General features: G+C 43.2%; 1 protein-coding gene across 1 annotated transcript; it reads right to left on the bottom strand.

The window, feature by feature from the left end:
- Positions 1–289: 289 nt before the first annotated feature.
- On the bottom strand, positions 290–14,659 carry GARIN2 (golgi associated RAB2 interactor family member 2). The gene is made up of 6 exons (XM_054024727.1): positions 14,576–14,659; positions 12,462–12,664; positions 9,846–10,116; positions 4,758–5,032; positions 3,592–3,638; positions 290–401 (listed from the first exon to the last, which is right to left on the bottom strand). Exons 1-6 carry the CDS (start codon positions 14,657–14,659, stop codon positions 355–357), a joined length of 927 nt encoding a protein of 308 aa, XP_053880702.1. The 3' UTR covers positions 290–354.
- Positions 14,660–27,305: the final 12,646 nt, after the last annotated feature.

The following is a 27,305-nucleotide window of genomic DNA, read 5'->3' as shown; positions in this document are numbered from 1 at the left end:
GCACATTTCATCACATAAAAATGTGACCTATATTTTGGCATAAGTATTTAAAATTAAAATGGCCATTTCATATATCATGAGAAAAATGGTATCATATATTTCATTGGGAATCTAGAGCCCACTGCCAGGGACCAAAACTAATATCTCTTTGGTTGTTCATATTGGATTAGAAAAATAAAGAGATAGTGTTAGTGTTTCAACAATGTTTAATTTCATAATATTAAAAAGTAGGAGACAGTTTTGATGTTTCTAGGGTAATTTTTCTTCTCTCTTTTTCCTGCTCCAGTTGTATCTCATCTTCAGACTCCTTTGCTTTGTTTTTTTCAATTCTTTCTTGTTGATAAGCCCCTTTGACTACTTGCAACAGATTACTCCGGATTTACTGCCACTCTTTTGTTTTCCTGTAAAGAAACAGCATGAGCACAAGGAAAATAAAGCCCAGGAAAGCAGGGAATCAAAAGAGAGAGAGAAAGAGAGAGAGAACACACATAAAGATACGCACACACACAATTCAGGGCTATGACATTTCTCTTTTCGTCACCACCTCTTAAGAGGTCACAGCATTGAGTTTACCAGAATCAGTGCTTTGTGTTCCATAGTAGGGTGTCCCTACACCTATTACCCCTCACTCATTCCCACAAGCCACTTCTCAGCTGTTAACCTCACACCAGAAGTAAGTGAGGTTAATTCTCTGTGGAACAGCTGAGAGATGTAAAAAGTCTGTGCATACCTGACACCAGTTGACACCACCTGCAAGGTGCTGTCACATTTTTCAGTTGTTAGGCAGGGTTTGAAGATCATTTCTGTTCCTGCTAAAAACTGATCAGTAATTGAGAAATGTGCACAGTTTGCAGGCCACAGCTGGCTCAGGATGAGGAGACACTTCCTCTGCCTGAGAGTGGCCTTCAGAAGGAGAGATGGAAGAATCACAGAACAAATGAAATGAGAGAGAAGCAAGGAAGGAAGAAAAGAAGAAGGGAAAATGGAAGAGGGGGCAAGGGCAACACAGAAGGAAAAAAACATTTGGAGGAGGAAACATGAAGGGGGATTGAAAGAATATGGAAGGGAAGAGAAAGAATATGAAAGGATAAAAGATTTAGAGAGGGAAAGGGGGAAAGGAAATGTTAATTAGAGAGAAAGCTGAAAAACTGTAAATTACTGAGGAAAAGAAGCAATTAGACACAGGAGGAAAAACAATGATGTGAAAGAAGAGAAAGGGAAGAACCAGGGGAGATAAAGTCAGTCATTCTTTATAGTTTATAAAAAGTTTATGCAAAAAACACTACCACAAAATACATATAAATGATTGGTTTTATATATCAGGAAATGGAGACATGACTGTCGAGGAGGGATGCTCAGAAAATCTGGTAGTAAAGAGGCAGGTGGACCTGGGAACCCGTTGTTTCAAAATAAAATCTGCTTTGGTTTTTCATGGTTTTTTGCAACATTGATGCTTTTGTGTGTGCAAGATTGGAACTGTTTTTCTGAAGGCTTTAATGGTTGTGTGTGTGTGTGTGTGTGTGTGAGATGGGGAGATATGCAAAGGTATTTTGGTTCTGGTGGCTTTGGTACATGTTTGTTAGGTATGGTTAAGGCTACAATTTTGTCTTGGAGGTCACAGAATCCATGACTTCTGCCCTGGTGGCTGGGACCTGCAGGGTCCCGCTGCTTCCCATAGCGGCAGGGAGCTGTGAGGTACCCCAGCTGCTTGAGGCAGTGGGCCCCAAGCTCCCAGCTGCCCTGGGCAGAGTGGGTACCCCGCAGCTCCTGGATGCTTCCGGGGACAGAGGGATCCCCGCAGCTCCCCGCCAGCTGTGTCGGCAGGGAAGACCCCCGCAGTTACCCTGCCACCACATTGGTGCAGGGGGACCCTGGCAGCTCCCCACCATCGCCATGGGGCAGGGGGACCACCGCAGCTCCCCGGCCACTGCCGCAGGGCAGGGGGATCCCCGCAGCTCCCCACCACCATGGTGGGGCAGGGGGAACCCCACAGTTCCTCTCCACTGCAGGGGGCAGGCGGACCCCTGCAGCCCCCGGCCACCACGGGGGGTAGGGGGATTCCTGCAGCTCCCTGCTGCTGGGGAGGGTGGAGGGGGACCCTGAAGCTCCCCTCTGCTGGGAAGAGAAGAGGGACCCTGGAGCTCTGAGGCTCCATGGGTTCAGCTGCCCAGTCCCTTCCCATTTTATCATGGATATTTTTAGTAAAAGTCACAGACAGGTCACGGGGTCCCATGACTGTCTGTAACTTTTACTAAAAATATCCATGACAAAATCTTAGCCTTAGATATGGTATCTTATCAGAATATAGTTTACTATAGACCCAATGTTCAAGGATTTAATTCTATTTGCTGCACAATTTATGTCAAAGTTAACATTTTCTGCACAATTTATGTGTGATTGTCTTAAAATCTTCTAAAATGTGGGAAATTGCACTGAAATTAAACAATTTCTAAGAAAGGGTAATCCCAGACCCCATTTCATTTAATACTTTTCACATAAATGTTAATGCTGGAGAAATGTAAATATTGTATATGTATATATGGTGGAAGGATTGAGATAGTGTGCTGAATATGTGCTGATTCACATCTGCCCCAAGTGGGCTTGAATGGCTATTGTGGGAGATGGAGGAAAGAGAATCATAGATGAGACAGTCACAAAGATTCACATACTGTACATAACCACGGGCAAACAGATACATGCAGCAAGACTCTTAGCCAGCCACATGAATGGACAGGAACTAACACATTAAGTGGGTGAAGGAAAAACAGATTTGTGCAGGCAGACAATGTTTTGAGATTATTATAAGTAAAAAAAAATTAAATGTGGGTGCATAATGAAACACAATAGGATCCCGAGAGCCATCCATGCCAGGTGAGCCATTGCAAGATCACCACATAGCAGGTAGGAAAAGGAGTGGCCCATAACCAATAAGCCAAGTAGAAAGAGGTGGACAGAGTAACAGCATAAAATATTCAAAGAGTGACTTCCACTCATTCCAATTTCTGTGGCTTGGCTGGAGGAGGAAGTTCATGGGGAGGATCACAAAAACTCTGGTTCAAATCTCTGCTTTACTAGTATGCAGGATGCGCACACCGCAAATTCAGCCATGGGGTGAGGGAGTTCAAGAATGTATTAAATCTGCTCTTAGTCTCTTGTTACCATTTGGCAGGCAAAGACAGCACCACTTATCCACTGAAAATATAGGAGAAAATATTAACGCAGGGAGTTTTACAGGAGTAAAGACTTATAGTCCAGGTGCCAGATTCTTCCAGAAGGAGGCATTTTTGGGAAGGATGTAGAAGTCCAGGGTGTCAGGTAGTTCCCAGTGACTAGATACCCAACTTCACTCTGCACGAGACACTGTATATGGCATGGTCTAAGCATCCTGACTATGGGGAACTCTTAGGTGCTCCAGTCCTAGCTTCTCCCAGCAGAAATCACCATAGGCCATGGTATAGAAATCCTGGCTGTAGGGAGTCCCAGCTACTCAAGTTTCAGCCTCTCCTGTGCACACTCATTGTAGGAAATAGTGTAGGAACACAGTTGGTGGGGATGGAGAGGGGAATAAATATTAAAACATTTAATTCATACCTGAAGCCTGCAAATTGTTTTCTGTTTTATATTCTGCTACATTTTCCCTGGAAACAGAAAGTTAAGATGCTCACTTCTGTCACAAATAGTCACAAGAGGATTACATAATATGTTCTGTTATTTTAAACTCTCTCTGCCAGCAGTTGGAACATGCCCTGCTAACTCTGTGTAACAGTGCTGCCCTTGAAATGTAGGTGTGATAGAATATACAGGAAATTTAGATGCTATGGACTGCACTTATGTAACATGCAACTGAACTATTTAATGCTGTTAATGTGTGAGTTGACAGGTGTGAGTTAATGCGGAGTATGGGCCCCGCGCACTGGCGCTATGGTAACCCCTAACTAAGGCGCCGCTTTTGGAAAATGTGCTGAGGGGAAGTGGCTGCTTCCCCTGCACCCCCCTTAGCTACGCTACTGCTGTCAACACTTAGGTAAAGATAAAGGTAATCAGATTTCACACTTCTGGATGTAAAGCCACCTGCAGGGTAAAGGCAGGGGATGGGAAGAGGATGGAATTTCTCCAATGTCTTCTTGCAATATGCCACAATTAGGTGCAGTATGGGTGCGTGGGGTTTTGTCTTGCTCTGAACCATAAGCCAGTGCGCACTGCTAGAGGCAGGAAATTAGTTAGACCAGTAGTCTGCTCCAGCACAGAAGGAGGCAGGATACTGAACTCCATAGGCCAGTATGGAGTTCAGGACACAAGATACTGGACCAACTGGACCCCTGGCTTGATCTAGTATGGCAAATAGTATGGTCAAAAATTTCAAACATGGGTCTCTAAAGTTAAGCACCTAAATCAAAGTGGCCTGATTTTCTGATATGCTGAGCATTTGCAGCTTTTTCTGCAGTCAGGGTAAGCAGTGGGTGCTCAATATCTTGGACAATCAGGTCAGTTTCATTTAGTACCTAATTATGGATTTATGGATGGGATTTCCAAAATGCCTGCATGACTGAGGAGCCCAAGTCTAGGTGCTTTTGAAAATCCCTCTCTATGTTCCTAAGCAGTTCAACCTAATACAGCAGCAGAAATATCACAGTAATTCTAAAGTGTTGCTGAAAGAATAACCTCCGTAATGACAGGAACATGCCACTTCTCATTCTCTAAAGTTCAGCTGTGGATACCCTCTGTCTTAGCATCAATATATCCCCAACCACACATACCTGGATTTCTTCCTCTCTGTGCTCTTGCTCTTCTTTACCTTCAGGTGATCTTTTCTTTGTTGTTTCTCTGACTGCCTGCTGGGATCTCTTTTGGTTTCTTTTATTATGGAGCTGCGTGAGGCAACTGCCAGCCCTCTCTTGCTGCAGCCACACTCTTCAATAGGACCCACTATACCAGAGATGGTGACTCGCTTGGAGGATGCTCGGTTAGCAACTTCCTCCTTCTCTGATTCTGGGATATCAGTAGAATTCAGAGTCTCTAGCTGGGTGTCTCTCTGTAGGGAATAAGGAAGACACCCAACAAATAAGACAATAGGAATGGGCACAAAGTAAAGGCTCAGGGTGGAGCTGATCAGCACCACTGGGACTTTGAGTGGAGATCAGACAATAATATCATATTTATCAATTCTTTATTTATATTGAATTTTGTGTTGGTTAGGAGTGTCAGATTGCCAGTCCTGAGAAATGGGACTACTTACCCATGGGACCAATACAGCAGGAACCATGGCAGTGAAAGCTTCCCTCCCCCCCACCCCCGCCCCGGCCATCAGGTACAGCCCCCAGCTAAAACCTCTCCAGCACATCATCAACTATCTACAACCTATCCTGGAAAATGATCCCGCACTCTCACAGACCGTGAGAGGCAGGCCAGTCCTTGCTTACAGATAGCCCCCCAACCTGAAGCAAATACTCACCAGCAACTACACACCACACCACAGAAACACTAACCCAGGAACCAATCCCTGTTGCCTACCCTGTCCCCATATCTACTCTAGCGACACCATCAGAGGACACAACCACATCAGCCACACTATCAGGGGCTCATTCACCTGCACATCTACTAATGTGATATATGCCATCATGTGCAGCAATGCCCCTCTGCCATGTACATTGGCCAAACTGAACAGTTTCTACGTAAAAGAATAAATGGACATAAATCAGACATCAGGAATGGTAACATACAAAAGTCAGTAGGAGAACACTTCAACCTCTCTGGATATTCTATAACAGATTTAAAAGTAGCCATACTTCAACAACAAAAACTTCAAAAACAGACTTCAAAGAGAAACTGCAGAGCTACAATTCGTTTGCAAATTTAACACCATTAATTTGGGCTTGAATAGGGACTGGGAGTGGCTGGCTCACTACAAAAACAATTTCCCCTGTCTTGGTATTGACACTTCCTCATCAATTATTGGGCGTGGACCACATCCACCCTGATTGAATTGGCCCTGTCAACACTGGTTCTCCACTTGTAAGATAACTCCCTTCTCTTCATGTGACAGTATATTTATGCCTGCATCTGTAATTTTCACTCCATGCATCTGAAGAAGTGGTTTTTTTTACCCACGGAAGCTTATACCCAAATAAATCTGTTAGTCTTTAAGGTGCCACTGGCCTCCTCATTGTTTTTGTGGATACAGACTAACATGGCTACCCCTCTGATACTTCCCCACCCTGTCCCTTTGCCACTGACTATTGACCAATATGTCAGGCCTGGTCTAATACCTTGCCACTTGGTAGAGTCACACTCTGAAAAAGTGATTAAAATAGAAATAGATAAAGATAATTCATGTTGATAATTGCTTTTAGCTTCACCTGAAAGTTTCCTTTTCTTTGACTTGTCAGATTGGCATATCTACTCTCCAGCTGGTGAGTAAGTGCTCCTCAGTGCCATTTTCCCTCACCCAGGCAAGTACCAGCAACCACCAGACTCATACCTCTCCAGTCCCTCTTAAATGCAACCAAGTGGTTCTACACTTGTGCATGAGGTTTTGCTGGATTGCTGCGCCAGAGTCTGGACTATGAGGGTGTGATTTGTAGAAAGCACCAGTTGCTCTAACTCCTCTGTGTGACCCTACTGGTGTGCCCTAAATGTTCCTTAGTGCACATTAATGTAGTCCTGTTTGGAAGAGGACTGCATAAATGCACACTAGCAGAGACTACATGGTGAATTAGAGCGCAGCACCCTGGAACACTGTATAAATCATACCCCCAAAGTGTGGACTGACTTTGGGGTCATGAAGACAAGCCTGAGGATTCATGGGAAATCCACAGACCAGATCCGGCCTATGGGTCTTACATTCGACACCCCTGAAACCTCTTCTGGGTATGAGTGAGGAGTTCATTCTCCATGGGATCATGGAAGCCAATACTGACCAAAATTAACCTTTGAGCATTGTTTAATGACCTACATTGCAAGTTTTCTTTTTCCTTTCTTCATCCCATCTATATCCAACAATCATTACCCTGGGTTTTCCTCTGTCTTTGCTCTGACCTGGGAGCAGATACCAGGTATTTGTCTGATGGCTAAGGTTTAAGGTGTCTGGTTACTTCTCAAGGAGATGATATAAAAGTCACAACTGCAATTGCAAACTATCCCAATGGAAAGAATGTATAGGAAGAATAGTAAGAGGCCAATATGGCTCCATCAGGAGCTCTTTAATGACCTAGAAATCCAAAAGGATTTCTATAAAAAGAGGGAACATGGACAAATTGCTAAGGAGTACAAAAGAATAGCACAGGCATGTGTAGATAAAATCAAAAAGAGTAAGACACTGTGATAATGTGTGTACCCCACATAGGTCCTAAATGGGTTAATGTGGGCCTGAGAGGCCAGTTAAGTTATCTGTCTGCACCTGGAGGGAGAGCCAACCTTAATGGATCATGAAGCCCAGATGGGCAGCAGGAGCATGCTGGTTAGCATAAGGAGAGGAAGTTTGTAGCAAAAGGGGTCTGACTGGAGAAGCACTTATAAAAGTAGAGATAAAACTATTAGAGCTAACTTTTTGGGCAAAGATAAGAGGGAATCATGAAAATGGTAGTACACAACAGATTTATGGGGATTGCTGAGAGTTTAGTAGACAAAATGATATGGATTGCTACAGACTTCCTCATAGTATCGGGGTCAAAAATGGGTAAAGGAGATATGTAAAAAAGAGAAATTGAGAGAATGAAACATTTTTACTCAGGGAAAATCAGCTTATAGCTGATCACTTACTCCTCCATATGTGGATTTGGAATTGTATGAAAACAACAACAACAAATGAAGGACAAAAAACACACATTATGACCAATGACATTTATGAATGAAAAATGGGGCCAGCTTTGCAAAGTCTATAGAGATAGATCTAAAGATGACAGCACAGGTAGAGAAGGAACAGCCTTTTGTGCTCCTAGTATTAGAATCCAGAAACCAAAAAGGCTCTGTAATTTCTGATGGCTGAACTAGTGGGGATAATATTGGCACTAACCTGGATAAGAGATTTCTGACCAGCTGAAGCTGTAATTTTATATGATTCCTTGTCAGACATAATGACAATCAGAATAGGGACTTTGGAAAGCAGAAATGACATAAGAAGTGAAATAACATTCCTATCTCTAGAAATAACTCAAATAGATATCTGTGTAACAGTAGCATGGATTCCAGTGCATATCAGAATACCTGGAAATGAGTTGGCTGACAAAGCAGCAAAACATACTCTAAAAAATTAGGAGGTGGATATTAAGATACCCTTAAGTACACAAGAGTTTAGAAGTGTGGTCACGAAGGAGCCTGCAAAGAAAGGACAAGAACTATAGCCCAAGGAAACAAAAGAATTAAGTTCTATGGTGTATGATCAAAAATCAAAGATAATACTACATTCCATTGACATGACAGAAAAAGTGAAGTAGCCATTTTTAGAGTGTTAACAGGTCATTATGCCTTAAATGAAAAGTTAAACTTATTAAAAAGACATAAAGATGGGCTGTGTAATGTGTGCAAAACTAAAGAAACTGTTGATCATGTTCTGTGTCATTGCGGGCAATATTCTATGGAAAGAAAGTTTCTTTATGAAAAATTGAGTTGACTTGGAATTAAAGATTTTATCCTAAAGGGACTAGTGAGAATGTCAGGGAAATAGATCAGTGCAAAAAAAAGCCTTACTGCATTTCCTTAAGGATACTAGACTGAGTGAAAGGAGAAAACCCTGACCTCTGAGGAAAGAGTAAACAAACTGGGCATGTTTAGTCCTGAGAAAAGGAGACTAAGAGGGGAGACCTGATAACAGTCTTCAAATATGTTCAAGGCTATTATAAAGAGGATTGTGATAACTTTTTCTCCATATCCACTGAAGGTAGGACAAGAAGTAATGGGCTTAATCTGTAGCAAGGGAGATTTAGGTAGATATTAGGAAAACTTTCTAATTGTAGTTAAACTTTAGCATAGGCTTCCAAGGGAGGTTGTGGACCCCATCATTGGAGGTTTTTAAGAACAGGCTGGACAAAAGCCAGTCACTTGTGTGCATGTGTCTCTCATCTTCTCATGGCCCTCCTTCTGCCAGGCTGAAGCAGGGGCTTGCATGGGTGGGGCAAAAAAGAGAGATGTGGAGGTGCCTATGCCGAAAGTCTCTGTTGCTTGCTTTGGGTAACACCTTTAAAAACATACGTTTAGGATCAGCAGCTATCCTGGTCTCCTTGCTAAGTGTGGACCAAGGGCAGTGTTTCCACCAATTTTGCTGATGAAAGCCCAGAGTATGAATATATTGTCTTTAGCCCTCCATCCTTCCCCACGCCTGCTGCCTCTCTGTCTTTCAGTTGTAGCAAGTGAATACCTCTGACCTTTCTAGCTCTCCACTAATACTTCAACCAAGAGCTGGAATACCCAGCCCCCTCCCAACATGCCAACTGTCTAATGCACCTCACCCATCAGCTACCACAGGCCATGTGAAGAACTCAGCTATGTTATGCCTCTTCTGCTCTGCCCTTTGCCCCCACATCAGAGGGGAAATTCAGAAGGAAAGCACCACTAAAGGCCACAGCAACCCATTCACCAAAATATCAGGAAAATGAAAGCCAGGACAATGGTGTCAGGTACCCCACTTCTTGACATCCAAATAACCAAGCAGGGCTGCACGTCTGGCTGCCACCACCCTCAGATTCTGTAGGGACCTTATGACAGGCCAGTTATTTTTATATAAACTCCTTATAAACAGAATTGTAACTCCTTTGAATTCTTGTCTATTGCACAAGCTTTGACTTGTGCAATAATAAGGAATGGTGGAACAAGCATGTGAATTTTTTTACGAACCACCGCCAAAGACTCACGTTGTCTGACTGGTTCCTTGTGCCTTGCATTCTCTCAACTTGCTGCCCATTAAAATTCTCAAACACTACATTGACTTGAGTATTGTTGTAGTTGTCTTGGGGAAGTTTCAAGAGAGAAATGAGCCGCAGCCATTGACGGAAGAGGAGGCACAGCTTGTCTGGTGGGGCACAGAGCTCCAGGTAGAAGGAGCGGCCAGTTGCCAGCTTCAGCTTGAGGCGACGCCTCTCAGCATTGTGAACGGTGATCTCCACAAACTTCAAGGGGAAGAACCTACAAGAAAACTCAGGTGTGAGACCAGCTAGAGTCTTTGCTTACAGGAGACCTATATCCATTGCGTGATTCAGGAAATGGGCTGCAGGGGGAGTAGTCTGAAGGGAAATGCATGCAGACTCTTCTCAAAGAAGACATTATGTCTGTCTTCTCTGGGGGCACATCCCGACTGCAGGGGAGAAGTCTGTTGGGAAAAGCATGGTGAGTGTACCCTGAGACACTCTTTTCAGATGCCACTATGCCCTTTGTGGGAGAGGTGCTCTGCAATAGCTCACAGCACCTGTGACATTAAAGCCTGATTTTTTAGAAAGGGCACAGTATATTGACTAGGACACTACAGTTAACCCCTATTCTTTCTGAAAAGTGCCCTTAAACCTTTAATTTCCAGGTATGACAATTCCTATGTTTCTATGATCAATCAGTAGTCTGTGTATTCACTATTATATCCTATCCCATCCTTTATATGTCCTAACATTTTGTTTGACTTCTTGATTGCTACTTCACATTGAACAGAGGTTTTATTGCGCTGCTCACAATGATGTCCAGATCATTTTTCTAAGTGGTTACAATTAATATATAATCTAGCAATTTGTGAGAGTAGTTCAAATTATTCCTTCCAACAATGAATTTAATCTGTCATCAGATTGCCCATTTAGCTCTTTTCATTAGGTTCCTCTGGAGTTTCTCACAGTCTTCTCTGGTTTTAACTAACCCAAATTTTGTGTCATCTGCAAATTTTGCCACTTTACTGTTCACTCTTTTACAGATAATCAATAAATATATTAAACAACACTAGTGCAAGTCTGAAAACTTAGAGCACCCCAATGTTAACCTTTGCCCATGTTGAAAATTGACTAATTTATTCCTACTTTGTTTTTTGTATTTCAGCCTGTTTCAAAAGCAAGATTATAGTTCACTCTCTACTCCATAACTATTTAGCTTCTCATGAGAAAATTTGGTAGAGGCTTTTTGAAGTCCAAATAAATTCTATCAACCAGTTTTCCTTTATCCACTATTTTGCTGACATGCTCAAAAAATCTGAACAGTTTAGAGAAGCATGATCATGTGTTTAATAATTCTATTTTTCATTATTGTTTCAACCAGTTTTCCTAGTACTAAAATTACAGCATCTCTTAATTACCAGCTATAGGGCCTTTATTGAACAAATAGCAACAACATTTGTTCTGGTCTTTTGGTATGGTTATTGATTTTAATGAGAGATCGTATATTTTATCAGCTCAACCACTTAATTCTTATAGATTCCGCAGCCAGAAACTACCATTGTGATCATCTAGTCTTACCTCCTATATAACACAGGCCATAGAACTTCTCCAAAAATAATTCCTAGAGTATTTATTTTAGAAAAACATCCAGTCTTGATTTAAAAATTGCCAGGGATGGAGAATCCACATGACCCTTGGTAAATTGTTCCAATGGTTAAATACTGCCACTGATAAAAATGTATGCCTTATTTCCAGTATCAATTTGTCTAGGTTCAACTTCCAATCCTTGGATTGTGTTATACCTGTCTCTGCTTGATTGAAGAACCCATTATTAAATATTTGTTCCCCATGTAGATACTTATAGATAGCAATCAAATCACCCCTTAATCTTCTGTTTGTTAAGATAAATAGATTGAGCTCTGAGAGTCTTTCACTATACGGCATGTTTTCTTCATGTTTTAATCATTCTTGTGGCTCTTCTCTGAACGCTTTCCAATTTACCAGAACTCTTGGATGTATTCCATCCATTCCTGGTGACCTCTTGCTCTTTATCATTTTGTCCCAACTCCTCCTCTATTGACAATTCATTTTTATTACCTGAAAAAAGTATATTTTGAGTAGGTGTCTCCCCAGCATCCTTTACTGTAAAAACTTGTGCAAACAACATTAGCTTATCTGATATGCCCCTATTCCCTTTGATTGCTCCCTGGTAACCCAGCAAATCCACCAATTTTCTTACAGGCTGTCCTGCTTTTAATATTATTAATTATTATTTGTATTCTGGCAGCACCTAGGAGCCTAGACATGGACCAGGAGGCCATTGTGTTAGGCACTGTACAACCACAGAGCAATCTACATATAAGACGAGAGACAATTTCTTTGATGAACTTACAGATTTACTTAAGTGTTTTTAATGCCTTTGGCTTGGAATGGCCACTGGAGATTGGCCAAAGGATGCATGTTTTAGCTAATGTTTCATCCAAAGGACAGCATTACTAAATGGACACTAGTGGAGAGACACCTGGTTACAAGCATTTGTCCAAAATATGACCAAGACTTACAAAAAGCCTTTGTGGAAAGCGTGCTCTGTGAACTGACCTTCACTCCTTAGTGCTAACTTACCTGCTGAGTACTAGCTGCTCCATGGAGGATGGCTGCTTTGAGGCCTTCCAGAGCTTTGACACAGCTTCCTGGGAAGATGTAGGCACTGTGTGTGCTAGCAGCATCACATTGGGCAGTGATAGACTGGGGCTGGATGCACAGATGCCTACAGTCACACAGTTGGGACGGTTATGAACATAAATTGGTTCACCTCTCCTATTAACCTGCATACAAAAACAAAGTCATTACAGTATGTCATGGAGCCATTACATTGATAATACATTACACAGACCTATTGTGGTACCAGTTGCCTGGGACTCTCACAACTCAGGTGGTGAGAAGATAAGGGAATGTAAAAGAATGAGAGGGGTGTGTGTATGAAGAAAGGGAAAGGGAGGAGAAAGAAGTGAGTCAGAATGAAGGGGTTGGAAAGGTGGCATAATCAGCTAACTGGACATATATTCAGCTATTAGCCATCTCTGCATTACCACTTCTCATGGCCCGTGGTGAAGGGGGCATGGCAAGGGTGCTGCAATGCTCTGGTGATCCATTATTATTATTATTAATAATTACATCTCTTCCCCAATATAACGCGACCCGATATAACACGAATTTGGATATAACGTGGTAAAGCAGTGCTCCAAGGGGTGCGGGGCTGCGCACTCCGGTGGATCAAAGCAAGTTCGATATAACGCGGTTTCACCTATAATGCGATAAGGTTTTTTGGCTCCTGAGGACAGCATTATATCAAGGTAGAGGTGTATTATTTATTTGTTGATTTGTATTACTGTAGTACCTAAGCGCTCCAGTGATGCACCAAGACATCAATATTCTAGGTGCTGTACAAACAAAACAAAAAGACGGTCCCTACCCCAATGAATTACAATCTAATTATAAAGACAAGAGACAACAAATAGAGACAGATGGACCCGCAGGGTAGTACAAGGAATATATGACACACTATTGGTCAGCATGATAGGCAATGGTTTCAGCATGCCAACAGCCTGATGGTTGTCAATTTTTTTTGTAGGCATTACAACAAAGGAGAGTTTGAAGGAGAGTTTTGATGGAGGATAATGAGGTAGCTTTTTCGATGTTTATGGGGCGCATGGGCAGCATGGGTGAAAACACTAAGATGTTTGTTTAAAAATGTACCAGAGGGTGATAGAGGTTGGTATCATGGGCTGATTGGGGGCAGAAGTCAACATCTTGATAGCAAATAAGATAGGGTGGGGATAGATTGTGAGGACAAGAGCTTATGTTTGATGTGGGAAAGAGAAGGAAGTGGAGGGATGCAAAGAGATGGGTGACTTGGTTAAAATGATGGGCTAGGAAAATGGTCTTTGCAACAGCATTCTGAATGAATATGAGCAGAGCACGATTGCATTTGTCGAGGCCAAAGAAAAGGTTGTTGCAGTTACTGAGATGCGAGATAATGAGAGCCTGGGTAGGAGTTTCAGCAGTGCTGATGGATAGGAAAGGCTGCATGTTAGGGGTCTCATGGAGAAAGAATTGGCAAGATTTAGACAGCCTGGATGCGAGGACCTAGAGAAAGAGGGCAGAGTCAAAGATGACATTCAGGTTATGGATCTGAGTGACAGGTAGGATGGTGGTGTTTGCCACAGTGATTGAGAAAGGAGGGAGTGGGGAAGATTTTTGGAGGGGGAGATTAGGAGGTCTGTTGTTGATCTTGAGCTGACAGTTAGATATTTATGAGGAGATATCGGAGACACAGGCCAAGATTTGCTAGAATGACTACTTAGGGGGTGTTGCAATTGGGTGCAACCTTAAGGCTGCTCTAAGTTGCACAAGGGGTTGAATCAGCACCCAGTTATTCCCAGGATAAAGGTGTGGAAAAGAGAAAAGGGCTCACAAAGCCGCCTTTGTTCTCCCCTCCAGATTAGCTGTGTGCAGCACTAGCATAGCTTGGTATCTAGCCCAGTGTATGTGAGGGGAAGAGTAGGATAAGTGTGTATGAGAAGGGGAATATACACGTGTTGGAGTGAGACAGAGAATGAGAATAGTGGAAATGAACAAAGGAGTGGGCAGCATCCACACTGGGGGATAAAAATGGAAATTCTCTATGTAAGGTATGTCAAACCATCAGTGCCAAACAATTTCATTTAAATGTTTACCTGGATAAAGTTGCTCTCAAACATGGGAGCGGATGTGAAGGGGGCATATTCTCCTTTGCTAAGAACTCTCTGAAGATCTCCCATAATGGAGATCTGGCTTCTGGAGGCTCCACACACACTGAAGCTCCTAAAAGAGAAGTAGCTTCTAATGTTGTCTACACACAAAACAGGAAAAAATTAGTAAGTTAAGAGGGGATGTTCCAGAAAAACACAAATAATCAACTGATGGGGAAATAGCAGAAGATAGAACAGCCTGTGTCTGTTCCATTTCCTATCACAGGCTGCATCAGGTTATTCGAGAGCAAAAACCCACACAAACATGCACATGCCTTCAAGGTATGACTTTCCAAAGGCACTCCAGAAGCTGGACAGGATTTGGCGATGGAGAGGGGATCAGCTTGGGGAGCTGATCAGACATAGGGGCGGGAATATAGACAAGAAAAAAGGAACTATTTTTACAAAGTAACATCTTGCCAAAATCCACCTTCAGTGCCTTTGTTGTTCTGTTTCTCTTACACGACTTACTCTGTTGTCTTCATGCTTTCCTCCTCTTCATCATCAAATCTCACATAGCATAATTCTACGAATAAATATAGATAGTTCACATATGAAACTTGCACAAATACAGTTGAAACACAAACTAGATCAAATGTGCTATGCTGTATTTCAGATTGTTCCCCTTGCTTATAATTAAGTGAAGAATCTTAATATAATGGTAGGATTGATCAAAATACTTTTTTGCCATTGTTAGGTGATGACGATAACAACAACATTTTACCCTTTCATGTGAGCATACCAATGTATCTTGCAAATAATGGGTCTGCTCAGCACAGCTCAAGAGGGATGTGGGAAAGATGACTTGCACAATCTTAGTGCCCCCTGTTCATGTTGCTCCCAGGTGGTGGTCTGGTCTTGAGATGCAATTTAGAGCAGCCTTAGTACTGCTCTAAATCGAGTCAGTTGTCTAAAACTCAAAAGGGATATTCCAGCAGTCAGGAATCCTTGGGGCAAAGGAACACCCCAACTATGTCTAGTAACCTGTGGACATGCCTCCTTTGCTTGGAGTGGGAAGAGGATGTCCTCTACCAGCTGGCTAAACTGACTTTAAGGCACAAACAGAAGATGGAGCAACATAAAGTGGTCACGCTTCAGGAGAGGCTAATAATTAATTGAACTTCATAAACACAGCGCCCCCCCCCATGTTAGGTAGGTAAACATCATTATTCCCATTTATGCTTGTGAATACAGAAGTTACATATCAGGGAGTAAGTTAAATGACTTTTCCAAGGCCACATAAGTCAGTGGCAAGGCCATGAAGAGATGTCTTGTCTCTCCTTTTTTAAATACTGTGTACATTCCCTAAGTAGACTCCTACTTCTAGGAATTCATGCCTCGTTTTACTGAAACGAGCCCATTTCTTACATGGAGGAGTCTACCAAAGAAAGAACAAGATACAAATGCTCTAGCTTGTTCTGAAGAGCTTTCTAGAAGTCTGCTGCACTAGGAACCCATGACTGTCAAATTCAAGTAGATTTTTGAATAGCAAGTTCCCCCTCTTGAATTTCCTTAAACAGTCAATGCCTACAGGTGAGGCAGCAAATCATGTCATAATAGGAAGGCAGAGTCGGGCAGGGGCTGCTGGCATCATAATCCACTGGTATGGCCTGTGTGCTCTCAGAGGACACTGAAACCAATTAAATTGCTTGACTAAATCAGGGAAGAATGTGGGTGATATGAATTTACCCAGTCCAGACATGCTGCATGTATACAGGCTACTCTATATTAGGGATTTTTGCAGAAGCATAGCTCCCCCAGTGCAACCCCATAGTGATGAGCTGCACCAATGTAAAATGGGGCTTGCACTGGTGAGACTGAGGTAAGTCATACTGAGTGCAAACTCCATACTACACTGGGAAACTGCATTTGCACTGGGAGAACTTCACTGAGGCAACACCCCTGGGTATGAAGCCATCGATAGAACCGGTTGAAATTTTTTTGACAAAACTTGTCTGTCAAAAAATGTTGTTTTGTCAAAATCAAAACCTCTCACTGTCACCCAAATAATATTTCATTATTTATACAAAGTGGAATAGTTTCAGTAGGAGACACAATGGCAAGGGCACCCACCTGGGCCATGGTTGGCCCCGGTGAGTGCCCTAACCCTCATGTTAATTGCTATTCTGGGGTCTTGCTCTCTTTCTCTCTGACTAGTTTTTTCACAAACAATTTTAAAAGGTCTAATTTTTGTTTAATTGCGGGGGGCGGGGGGGCGGGGGAGGAACGGACACCCAAAACCAAAACCACATTTTGAAACCTCTAAATTTTTTGCTAATCAGAATTGTTGTTTTCTAGCATGCCCTAGTCATCAGCCCTTAGGACACTCTAACTAGTATGAACACAGCAGTGCATTTCCTCAGCAACACAGGCTGCCATGAGCACATCAAGCCTGTCCTTCGCTCTCTACTCTGGCTCCCTATAAAATATTGAGTTAAATCAATTGAACGTGGCCAGTGAGGCACAAGTTTCAAAGGGGCCATTATGGAAAACACTCTGCCAGCTCCCCACTTTCTCTTATGTGACCTCAGGTGCCACTGCACACACACAGACCCTAGAGGGTCTGTCCGATAAGTAGGTCAGAACCAACACCTTAAATTTTACCAGCAGCTAACAGCTAGCCAGTGGAGACCCAAAAGCACTGGTATCACGTGCACCAGAAATGCACCCTGTAACAAACAAGCTGCCAAATTCTGCACCAGCTTCAATTTGCTCTACTATAATTGAGTACCACTGTGCTTATCCCCCTGGAATGCACCAATTTTTCACCTACCAGATAGCTATTAAATGCTATATTTCCAGGGGGCTCCCACCAGCCCTTACCATGAAACTGCCTGAGCCAGGAGCTCATCCACAAACATGGAAACATGGAATGTACAGAAAAAGATAAGCCTGAACTTTTTCTTCCATGTTTGTTCATGTGCGCATTTTACCTAGGCTACCACCTTACTGGACTGCTGGCAGGTCAGAGTAATGCAACAGCAGCTCATATCACTAGGCTGTCAGTGGACAATCCAAATGGCTGTAACCCTGCAATAAAAAGTCAGCATTAAGAGAATATCAATTATACCAATGTAGCATAGCTGTAAATAGGGCCTTTCTGCACAGAGCAGGACAGATCCTCAGCTGAGTAAATCAGTGTTGTTCCACTGACTGAAAATTTGGCATAATGCATTTCAGAGTAAGAGAAGGTATCCAAATACTAGGGGTCTTGCCAAGCTTTGATAGCCTACCATGATTTCAATCTCCACTTCAGCAAATGACATTCCGGTGTTCCTTCAGGGTGGTTATAGTCTGGGTCAGCAGTAAGTAGCTGCCAGTGTGGCAAAGATTTCAACTCCACTCCAGCAGTGCCTTCTGAGTGGTGAGGTAATAATACCTCAGTAGAATGCTGGAGTTAACAAGGATGTGGGGACTTATTTACCATTTTTCTGGCATCCTCTTCTACCCTTGGGGCAGGACAAGTAGGAGTTTTGCAGATTTCTCATGTCTCCCACAAGAGAAGTCAGAAATTTTCTTCTAAGGGAAATATCCAGGCCAAGAGGCCTGCTCCAAGGTAACTGTGGAGAAAAATAGGAGACTCTGTAACCCTAAGGAGAAGGAAACTGTTAAATGTATTTCTGAATGATCCATTATTTTCATAATCATCCTTCAAAAGACAGTACAAATACACATTAATATTTGAAATTAAGTGGTTTAAGATCATGGACATTTTCCTTTGCCCTCAAAAGTGATCCTTCCCTTTTAGCCCAGGCCACCAAAAGTTTTTGGGTTGTTTTAGCCACACAAGGTAGCTCTAAATCCATTTAAACTGGCAATTAAGATAGGTTTATGGCTGTTTTGGGTCATCAAGGTAACGTGAAGCAGCTAGAGCATACCAGTGAGTCTGGCCGTTTAATTCTATACATGAAGCAGGTATCTCCAATGTCTTTTAGAAAAATATTAGATTGATATTTTCAAAGGAGACTTAGTGATAGGCACTCTTATTGATTAACTCTTTTAGACTCTTTAGAATAATCCCAGCCTTGATAAATAATATTTTAAATAGTGTTAACTCCATAAGTAAAGGAGAAGTTTTGGTTTCAGGGGCAATTGACTACAGGTGGGCATGTCCGTTTTAAACACTGTTTTGTGTAATGCTGCTTAGAGCAGGCTACACACACAGTGCTTAAAACACTGGTAGCTGATGGTACCTTGTCTACACTAGCATTCTCACTTTTGGTACCACCAGTAGAACCAGTGGTAGCAATGGCAGCCAATTTTAGTGGTGTAAATGTAATGTAGACGAGGTCTTAGACGGGCCAGGATCAGTGTGAATGGACTTTAAAGCCTCCAATAGTACTCCAACTATCCAGAAGAATTGAAAGCCCATTCTGTTTTGTGATAATTATTTCATCTCCTTGTATGTATTAAAATTTGTAAAGCTGCGATATGCAGTTCACTTCACACCTTTATGAAGCATTATTCCCTCAACTCTGGAGCTAGATCAGATGTGTCAGATTGGGTGGGGTCTTTCAATCTCTCTTCAGGGACCAGCTCTGCTCTCATTTACACAGGTATAAATCCAAAGTACTTTAATAGATTTCAATAGAATTACTCCAGAAATACACAGGTGCTTTGAGAAGAGAATTTGGTCTTTAATATTTCTCACCCACCCTCTTAGAATGGCAACACCTACTTAGCCTTCTACTATGGAGATCTGTACTGTTGGAGTAAGTGCCCATGTGCCAAACCACTCAGCCTTCTTCAGCCTTTGCCTACCCCATCACGACCTTGGTCCTCAGTATCCTTGGACTTCATCATAAAGCTACCCTACTCCCATGGTTGCATTGTCATCCTTGTTGCCGTCAACCTCCTCACTAAGGTGGCATACTTTATTTCCATTCAGTCCCTGCCAACTATCCAGGAAAACGGTCCACCTTTTTCTAGATCATATTTTTCAGCGCCATGAACTGCCAACTGGAGTAGTCTCAGATCAAGGTTCACAATTCACTTCCTGTTATTGGCACCAACTCTGCAAACTCTTAGAAATGAAATTTCTTACCTCCTCAGCCTATCACCCGCAGACCAACAGGTAGATAAAACAAGCGAACCAGGTCCTTGAGCAACACCTCTATTGCTTTCTCAGTTATTGTCAAGGTGACTGGGTTGTCCTCCTGCCATATGCAGAGTTTGCATATACACCTCTATATAATGCGCCCTGATATAACACGAATTCGGATATAACGTGGTAAAGCAATGCTCTGGGGGGACGGGGCTGTGCACTCCGGCGGATCAAAGCAAGTTCGATATAACGCGGTTTCACCCATAACGCGGTAAGATTTTTTGGCTCCCGAGGACAGCGTTATGTTGGGGAAGAGGTGTAATAGTTCCACTCATGCATCCACCCAACACAGGTCTTTCTATGCAAACTACAGTTTCCACTCTAAACTTAATTCAGCTGCACCTCCAGACTCTCAAGTCCCTTCCACAGCAGATCTAGTTGCCCACCTTCACTGGGTCCAATGAGAGCTTAGTGAACACCTTGAAGTCTCCAAGAAGACATATAAACATCAGCTGAGCAAAAATGCCAAGCCACACTGACCCTGTCTGTTGGAGATAAGGTCTGGTTGTCCTTCAAACAGCTAAAATCCACCTGTCCCTCAGCAAAATTGGATCATCAGTACCTATGCCCATTTAAGATAGCAGAACCAATTAACCCTGTAGCATTTAGGCTCCAGTTGCTAGATGGTCCACCCAGTTTTCCATCTATCTCTTCTGAAATCCAACATGGAGAATCCCTTTCCTGTTCACTCCACTCTACTCCACCACCACCTTTAGTAGATATCAAAGGCCAACAAGAGTATGAGGCCCAGGAAATTCTAGAGTCCAAGTGGCAAACACTATAATCTGGTGGACTGTGTGTGCTATGAACCAGAAGCACAATCATGGGAGCTGGTAGAAAATGTTCATGCTCCAGAACTCATACATACATTCCTTCAGAAATACCTCCTGAAGTTAGGTCCTCTGGTGCCCTAGTAGGCACCCTTGAAGAAGGGTTACTTTTAATGTCAGTACTCAACCATGGCCACAAGAAATTCTGCAGCTCTAGGTCTTGGGTTTTGAAGTGGCTGAAATGGCTGGCAATTGGCATCTTTAACACCTTGAGTCTGGGCTGGCTCTCTGGGGTATAAAGGCACCTTCTGCCATACAACAGACCATCCTTCAAATGAAATCTTGAGTGGGGCAGAATGTTAGGAGCATCTAGAGTCTGATAGCTCTTAGTAGCTTGGAGGTCTTGGGGAAGCAGGGACCAGAAGAAGGGTATCAGGTTCCTGTTTGCTGTCCCTTGGAGAAAACTTGATGGGTGTATAATGGTACCAAAGGGAGCTATGTCTTACTCAGCATATTAATCCTTGCAGGACAGAGCATCTGCCATCCCATTCTGTGATCCAGGGAAATACGTGTCAACAAAATTGAATCTTGCAAAGAAAAGTGACCAGCAGCTCTATCACTACTAGTTAAAGTTATGAGCAGTTTGAAGATATTCCAGATTTTTGCGGTCAGTAAGGATCTGGACCAGGAACTAAGCTCCTTCTGGAAGGTGTTTCCATTCTTCAAAATCTGCCTTTATGGCTTTGCTCTAGATATCATAACTCTTCTGAGCAGGGGTTGGGGGCACTGGGATAGAATTAGTTATGTGAGCCAGTACGTTGTGTCAGAATGGCTCAGATGGCAAAGTTCAAAGGATTTGCCTCAATGGTGAAGGGCTGGGCAGGATTCAAGTACACAAGAATGGGAGCTGAGGTAAAAGATCTTTTTAGCTGATCAAATGTGAAGTGTGCTTCTGGCAACCAGATGAAATTAATTCCCTTTCAAAGAAACGCAGTTATTGAGGCAACTAGGTGAGAGAATCCTTTGATAAAATGCCTGTAGAAATTGGCAAACCAAAGAAACTACTGAATGCCTCTTATGTCCTTCAGGGCATTCCATCCAGAGATGGCAAATACTTTCCATGGATCCATTGTTAGCCCTTCGGGGAAAATGGTATACCCGAGGACCTTGACTGTGTCTTTGTCAAACTCACATTTCTCCAGTTTGGAGTACAGATGGTTTTGGTGGAGTCTGTTAAGCATGTGGTGTACATGTTGATCATGCAGTGCCTGGTTTTCAGAAAAAGCAAGAATGTCATCCAAAGAAATAACCACAAACTGGTCCGATATGTCCCAAAAAATATTGATGAAATTTTGAAATGTTGCCGGAGTGCTACACAACCTAAAAGGCATAACTAACGCTTCAAAATGTTCATATTGGGTGTGGAACAGTCTTCCATTCATCACCTTCTCTGATTGAGACCAGGTTGTAGGCCCCAAGTAGGTCTGACTTAGTAAAAAATTTTGGCTGAGTAGAGCCTCCCAAAGTAGCAAGGGGTAGCAGTTTCAGACTGTCACCTTGTTCAGAGCTCGATAGTCAACACACGGGTATAAGGAGCCATCCTTCTTTGCCACAAAGAAGATTGGAGGCCCCACTAGAGATGTATGTGTGTGGGCAAATTAACCCCCTTCTCTAAGGTGTCACGGAGACTCCCACAGCATCTGGAGTTCGGAGAGTTCGGATTCTAAGAGGGACTATATGCAGCCAACAGGAATCTTGGCTGTGGGTTGCAGGTCAATTGGACAATCATAATTATGATGGGGTGGCAAAGCATCTGCCCTCTTTTTATCAAAAACATCGCAGTAATCCAGAATTTTCACTGGGATTCCTGAAGCTACCAAGGGAGTTGCAGGGATGGCGGCAGTCCCCTTCAGTGTACCTCCTTTGGTCTCTGAATTCTCAGGTAGCTGGCAAAGATTGCAGGGGGTTTCTGGTCCAGCACATGTGTTTGGGACGCAAAATTGATGGTGGAGTCTTGATGTAAAGTGTACTGTGCCTGTCCCCCAGTGGATGCATGGGTTATGGGTAATGAGCCAAGGAATGCAGAAGATGATGGAGGAGTGAGGTGCGTGGATCAGACTGAACTGTAAAATATCCCAGTGACGCTAGAGCATTGTAACCATCAAAGGTGCTGTTTGATGAGTAACCAGGCCAGTGCATTCTTGGCAGATAGTGTGCAATTTGGATCATCAAACACAATTGCCATAGTTTGGATGAACTCTTTGAACTGCTTCAGCAGAGGATTAAAAGTCTCCAGGAGGGGAGATGGCCAGACAAGGGCATCCTTAGTTAGTAGTCTAGTAATAAGTCCTACTTGGGTCTGGTCAGTGGAGAATGACTGGGGCCAAAACATGAACAGGACCCAGCAATGGTTCCTGAAACTGTAGACGTTGTTATGGTCCCCATCAAACTTATTTGGTATTGGAATCCCTGGCTCCCTAGAAGCCAGGGCAGCAGCTATGGGCAGGACAGTTTGAGCATATAGGGTTGCACTTTGTACCGCAAGGCCATAACCTGGGCCAATAAGGTCTGCAGAATTGCCACCATGTCCAGCAAAGACACAACTGCCTCTGCAGAATCCATCTGAAGGGCAGTCCAACCATTACCCGCACTTGTTCAATCTTTTGAGCTGCTCAAAATATCAGTGACTGAGCTGCGAGTGGTCTGGCTTAGTGTCTGGAGCAAGAGTCTGACCTATCAGGTAGAGCTGAATCCAGATGGGGCAGGTGCAGGAGTCAAGCCAAGAGTCGTAACCAGGAGTCAAAGATCAAAGCCTAAGATGAAGGAGTCATAGTCAGAAGGTGGAGATGAAGATCTGAGCTGGAAGTCAGAGATCAGGAAGGAGCTGGAGTAGGAGCGGGTACAGGCTGGGGCTAGAGCAGGAGCTAGGCTAGAGACAGTGGAGGCAGAGACAGGATCAAGCACAGTTGCAGGGGAGAATGTGAGGAGAGGGGCCTTTAGATGTGGGCAGGCCCACACCTGCCCATCCCCAGTGCTTCAATAAGTGCAGGCTAGAATGTGTTGAATGGCCATTGGACTGGTGCTGCTACTGAGCGTAAATGTCAGCCTGCAGCCAATCAGGTGGTGAGGTTAATTAGATAGCTTCTTTCAGGCCAGCTTTCATTGGATTGCCAGGAGACTGGCTCTGCTGCAGGCTGGCCCCAGACACCAAGTGCCTGAAGATATTCCAGGCAGTGCTGCAGCACACAGAGAAGCATGGGGCGGCTGCTGTAACTTAGATAGGCTCTTAGGGTTGGCAAAGATATGCTGGGGGTGGCCTCTCTAGCCTCTGGAACAGCCAAGGATTAGGAGGGAGCAAAGGTAACTTAAAGCTCCCTTAGCCCTCTCTCTCCCTGGGTTGAGTTCCCAGGGTTCATTCTTATGTTCTAAGGCATAGTATCTCAAAACTCACACCATCATATAAACCTTTCATTCTATGAACTTAAGAGGGAAGGAGAATTGTAAATTAAAAAAAAAAACAAAAACAAACAACAAACCCCTCCCCGCCCCAAAAACTGTTTTCTTAAATGATGGTCACATTAACTTATTATATTCACAATGCACAAAAATCAGTCTCCCCAAAGACAAACAAGCACCAAAAAAAGCACAAAAAAGCAGGGGGACAGGGAAAAATGCTCTTTTTACAGTCAGATGTGGGTTGAAGCTGGTATCTCCTTATTCTTGTCTCAGTTCCTGGTTCATCTGAGATCAGGCTGGAAGACTGATGTAAAGATGAGGTCTGGCTGTTGGACTAAGTTTCTTCCTCTTTCCTGTGGCCAAAAGCCAGCTGAGCCAGTGTCAGATGAGCAGGCTGATACTAATCCAGGACTGGCTAGGGTTAACATTCTTAAAACCCAAGGAACAGTTTTGACCTGATGTTCAGTAAGCTTCAAACCACTTAAATCTTATAATATAAATAAGGGATAGGAAAGAAAAAAAAAAGATATTGAAATGCCAATAGACCAAAGTTGGCAAAAATGCTACCTTCACTTCAGAATCCTTTAGCTTTTTATAACTGTATAGTCCTTGGAAAACTTCTCAGTCCTTGAAAAAATCTGGAAAGAATTTCTATAATCAGTCTTTTAACTCAAATAATCGTAAACCAGAAACATTTCTACAGTCCCGTTCTAAAAAAAAAAAAGGCTCAAAACAAAGGTCCCAGTATGTATTAAGGTTTTTCTTAGCATGACTTTTGTTAGGTGGTGCATAGTCCAAAGACCTTAAATCTATTAGAGTCTCTCTTGGAGATAGGCCATGTCAGTTGGCCTCATTGTCACATCAGGTTATGAGGAGGGTTGGGCACTACAGGGCAGATTGGGAAGGGCATTGTGTGTGTGAGATGTGGAAGACAGCATAGGAGAAGTGAACCAGTGACCAGTCTAGGTGGGCACTATTGGTGGAGTGGAGGAAACTGGGGTGGGGAAAGAAATTGAAATTGCTGGTGATGGTTAGAGAGGGAAAATGTGGTTACTCAAAGTGGAATTTGGTCAGGACATGGGGGCTATGATCCCAGCTCATGATAAAGGACATAGAAATATTTAATAATCATAAGTGTTGAGAACCTTGGTTTGAACCCCCACCTCCCCAAAACCAACCATCTGCAGCAGCTTGGCATCATACTGGATTCAGTACTGACTCAGAGTGAAAAGCTCACCTACTCACCAAAATCTCATTGTTTTCTGGCAGAAAGATTCGGTCCCATCTATCCTCCAGGCATCTCTTCCTTCCATCTCTGCCTTTGTTGTCTAATACCATGCATCCTAGCTTCCAACTAGACAAAGTAAAAAGTCCCCCTCTGGACTCTGAAATTCACTGAAATTCAGTCACTCCTTGGCAATCACTGTGGAGGAAAAACTGACAGTTTCTGGTCCTGGGCTGTGTTGAAGCGAATATGAAAATAACAAGAAAGAAATATCCTGGAAGTGAAAGTAAATGCAGTGATGTAACTGCTCATAGACTCATAGACTTTAAGGTCAGAAGGGACCATTATGATCATCTGGTCTGACCCCCTGCATGCTGCAGGCCATAAAACCGTCCCTACCCCTTCCCTGGACTCTGCTGTTGAAGTCCCCAATCCTGTTTTTAGTGACTTCAATCGGCAGAGACCCTCCTGCTAGAGATCCCTGCCCCATGCTGCGGAGGAAGGCGAAAAACCTCCAGAGGCTCAGCCAATCTGCCCTGGAGGAAAATTCCTTCCCGACCCCAAATGTGGCGATCAGTAAGACCCCGAGCATATAGGCAAGAGTCTCCAGCCCGACCCCGTTAGCCATTATACTATTTACCCACCATTGCTTGGCTTTCCTTGACTACTATGTTTTACCATTAAACCATTCCCTCCATAAACTTATCTAACTTTATCTTAAAACCAGACAAGTCCGTCGCCCCCACCGTTTCCCTCGGTAGGCCGTTCCAATATTTCACCCCTCTGACGGTCAGAAACCTTCGTCTAATTTCAAGTCTGAACTTCCCCACGGCCAGTTTGTATCCATTCGTTCTGGTATCCACGTTAGTACTAAGCTGGAATAATTCTTCTCCCTCCCTTGTATTAATCCCTCTAATATATTTAAAGATAGCAATCATATCCCCTCTCAGCCTTCGCTTTGTCAGACTAAACAACCCAAGCTCCTCTAGTCTCCTTTCGTACGACAGCTTTTCCATTCCTCTGATCATCCTAGTGGCCCTTCTCTGCACCCGTTCCAGTTTGAGTTCATCTTTTTTAAACATGGGAGACCAGAACTGCACACAGTACTCCAAATGAGGTCTCACCAGCGCCTTGTACAACGGAAGCAGGACCTCCTTATCCCTACTAGATATACCTCGCCTAATGCATCCCAAGACAGCATTGGCTTTTTTCACCGCCACGTCACATTGTCGACTCATAGTCATCCTGCGGTCTACAAGAACCCCTAGGTCCTTCTCCTCTTCCGTAACTTCTAACCATGCGTCCCCATCTTGTAACTAAAATTGTTATTAGTCATCCCCAAATGCATCACCTTACACTTTTCACTATTAAATTTCATCTTATTTCTGATACTCCAATTCACAAGCTCATTCAAGTCTCCCTGCAGGATATCCCTGTCCTCCTCCGAATTTACAACGCCTCCCACCTTCGTATCATCCGCAAATTTTATCAGCCCACTCCTGCAATCGGTTCCGAGGTCAGTTATAAATAGATTAAATAAAATGGGTCCCAAAACCGAACCTTGAGGCACTCCACTAGTAACCTCCCTCCAACCTGACAGTTCACCCTTTAATACAATCCGCTGCATTCTCCCCAGTAACCAATTCCTTATCCACTTCTGGATTTTCATATCGATCCCCATGTTTTTCAGTTTAACCAATAATTCCTCATGGGGTACAGTATCAAACGCTTTACTGAAATCCAGGTATATTAGGTCCACCGCATTTCCCTTATCTAATAAATCCGTTACTTTCTCAAAGAAGGAGATCAGATTCGTTTGGCACGATCTGCCCTTCGTAAAACCATGTTGTAATTTATCGCAATTGCCACTACCCTCCAGGTCCTCCACTAGTTTCTCTTTCAGAATTTTCTCTAACACCTTGCACACTACAGATGTTAGACTAACAGGCCTGTAATTACCCGGATCACTTTTTTTCCCTTTCTTGAAAATAGGAACCACATTAGCTATTCTCCAGTCTAAGAATACTGGAATACTACAATTTTTAAAAGTTACTGTATGGCTAGTGAAAGAAGCTAAGCTGACATCTCTGATTTATCTGTGCAAGAACTACATCATAGACA

The sequence above is a fragment of the Malaclemys terrapin genome, chromosome 4 (assembly GCF_027887155.1).
Source record: "Malaclemys terrapin pileata isolate rMalTer1 chromosome 4, rMalTer1.hap1, whole genome shotgun sequence".
Lineage (NCBI taxonomy): Eukaryota > Metazoa > Chordata > Testudines > Emydidae > Malaclemys > Malaclemys terrapin.
The sequence above is the reverse complement of the archived record's forward strand: the minus strand, read 5'-3'. Positions and strand labels throughout refer to the sequence as shown.

What these genes read in the sequence shown, in the direction of transcription:
- GARIN2 (XM_054024727.1), bottom strand. Translation starts at nt 14,659, where the DNA reads ATGGGAGATCTTCAGAGAGTTCTTAGCAAAGGAGAATATGCCCCCTTC. An exon ending in TTGAGAGCAACTTTATCCAG is followed by an intron (nt 12,665 to 14,575) that starts GTAAACATTTAA and finishes TTTTGTATGCAG; the next exon opens with GTTAATAGGAGAGGTGAACC. An exon ending in CAAGGAACCAGTCAGACAAC is followed by an intron (nt 5,033 to 9,845) that starts GTGAGTCTTTGG and finishes TATTCCCTACAG; the next exon opens with AGAGACACCCAGCTAGAGAC.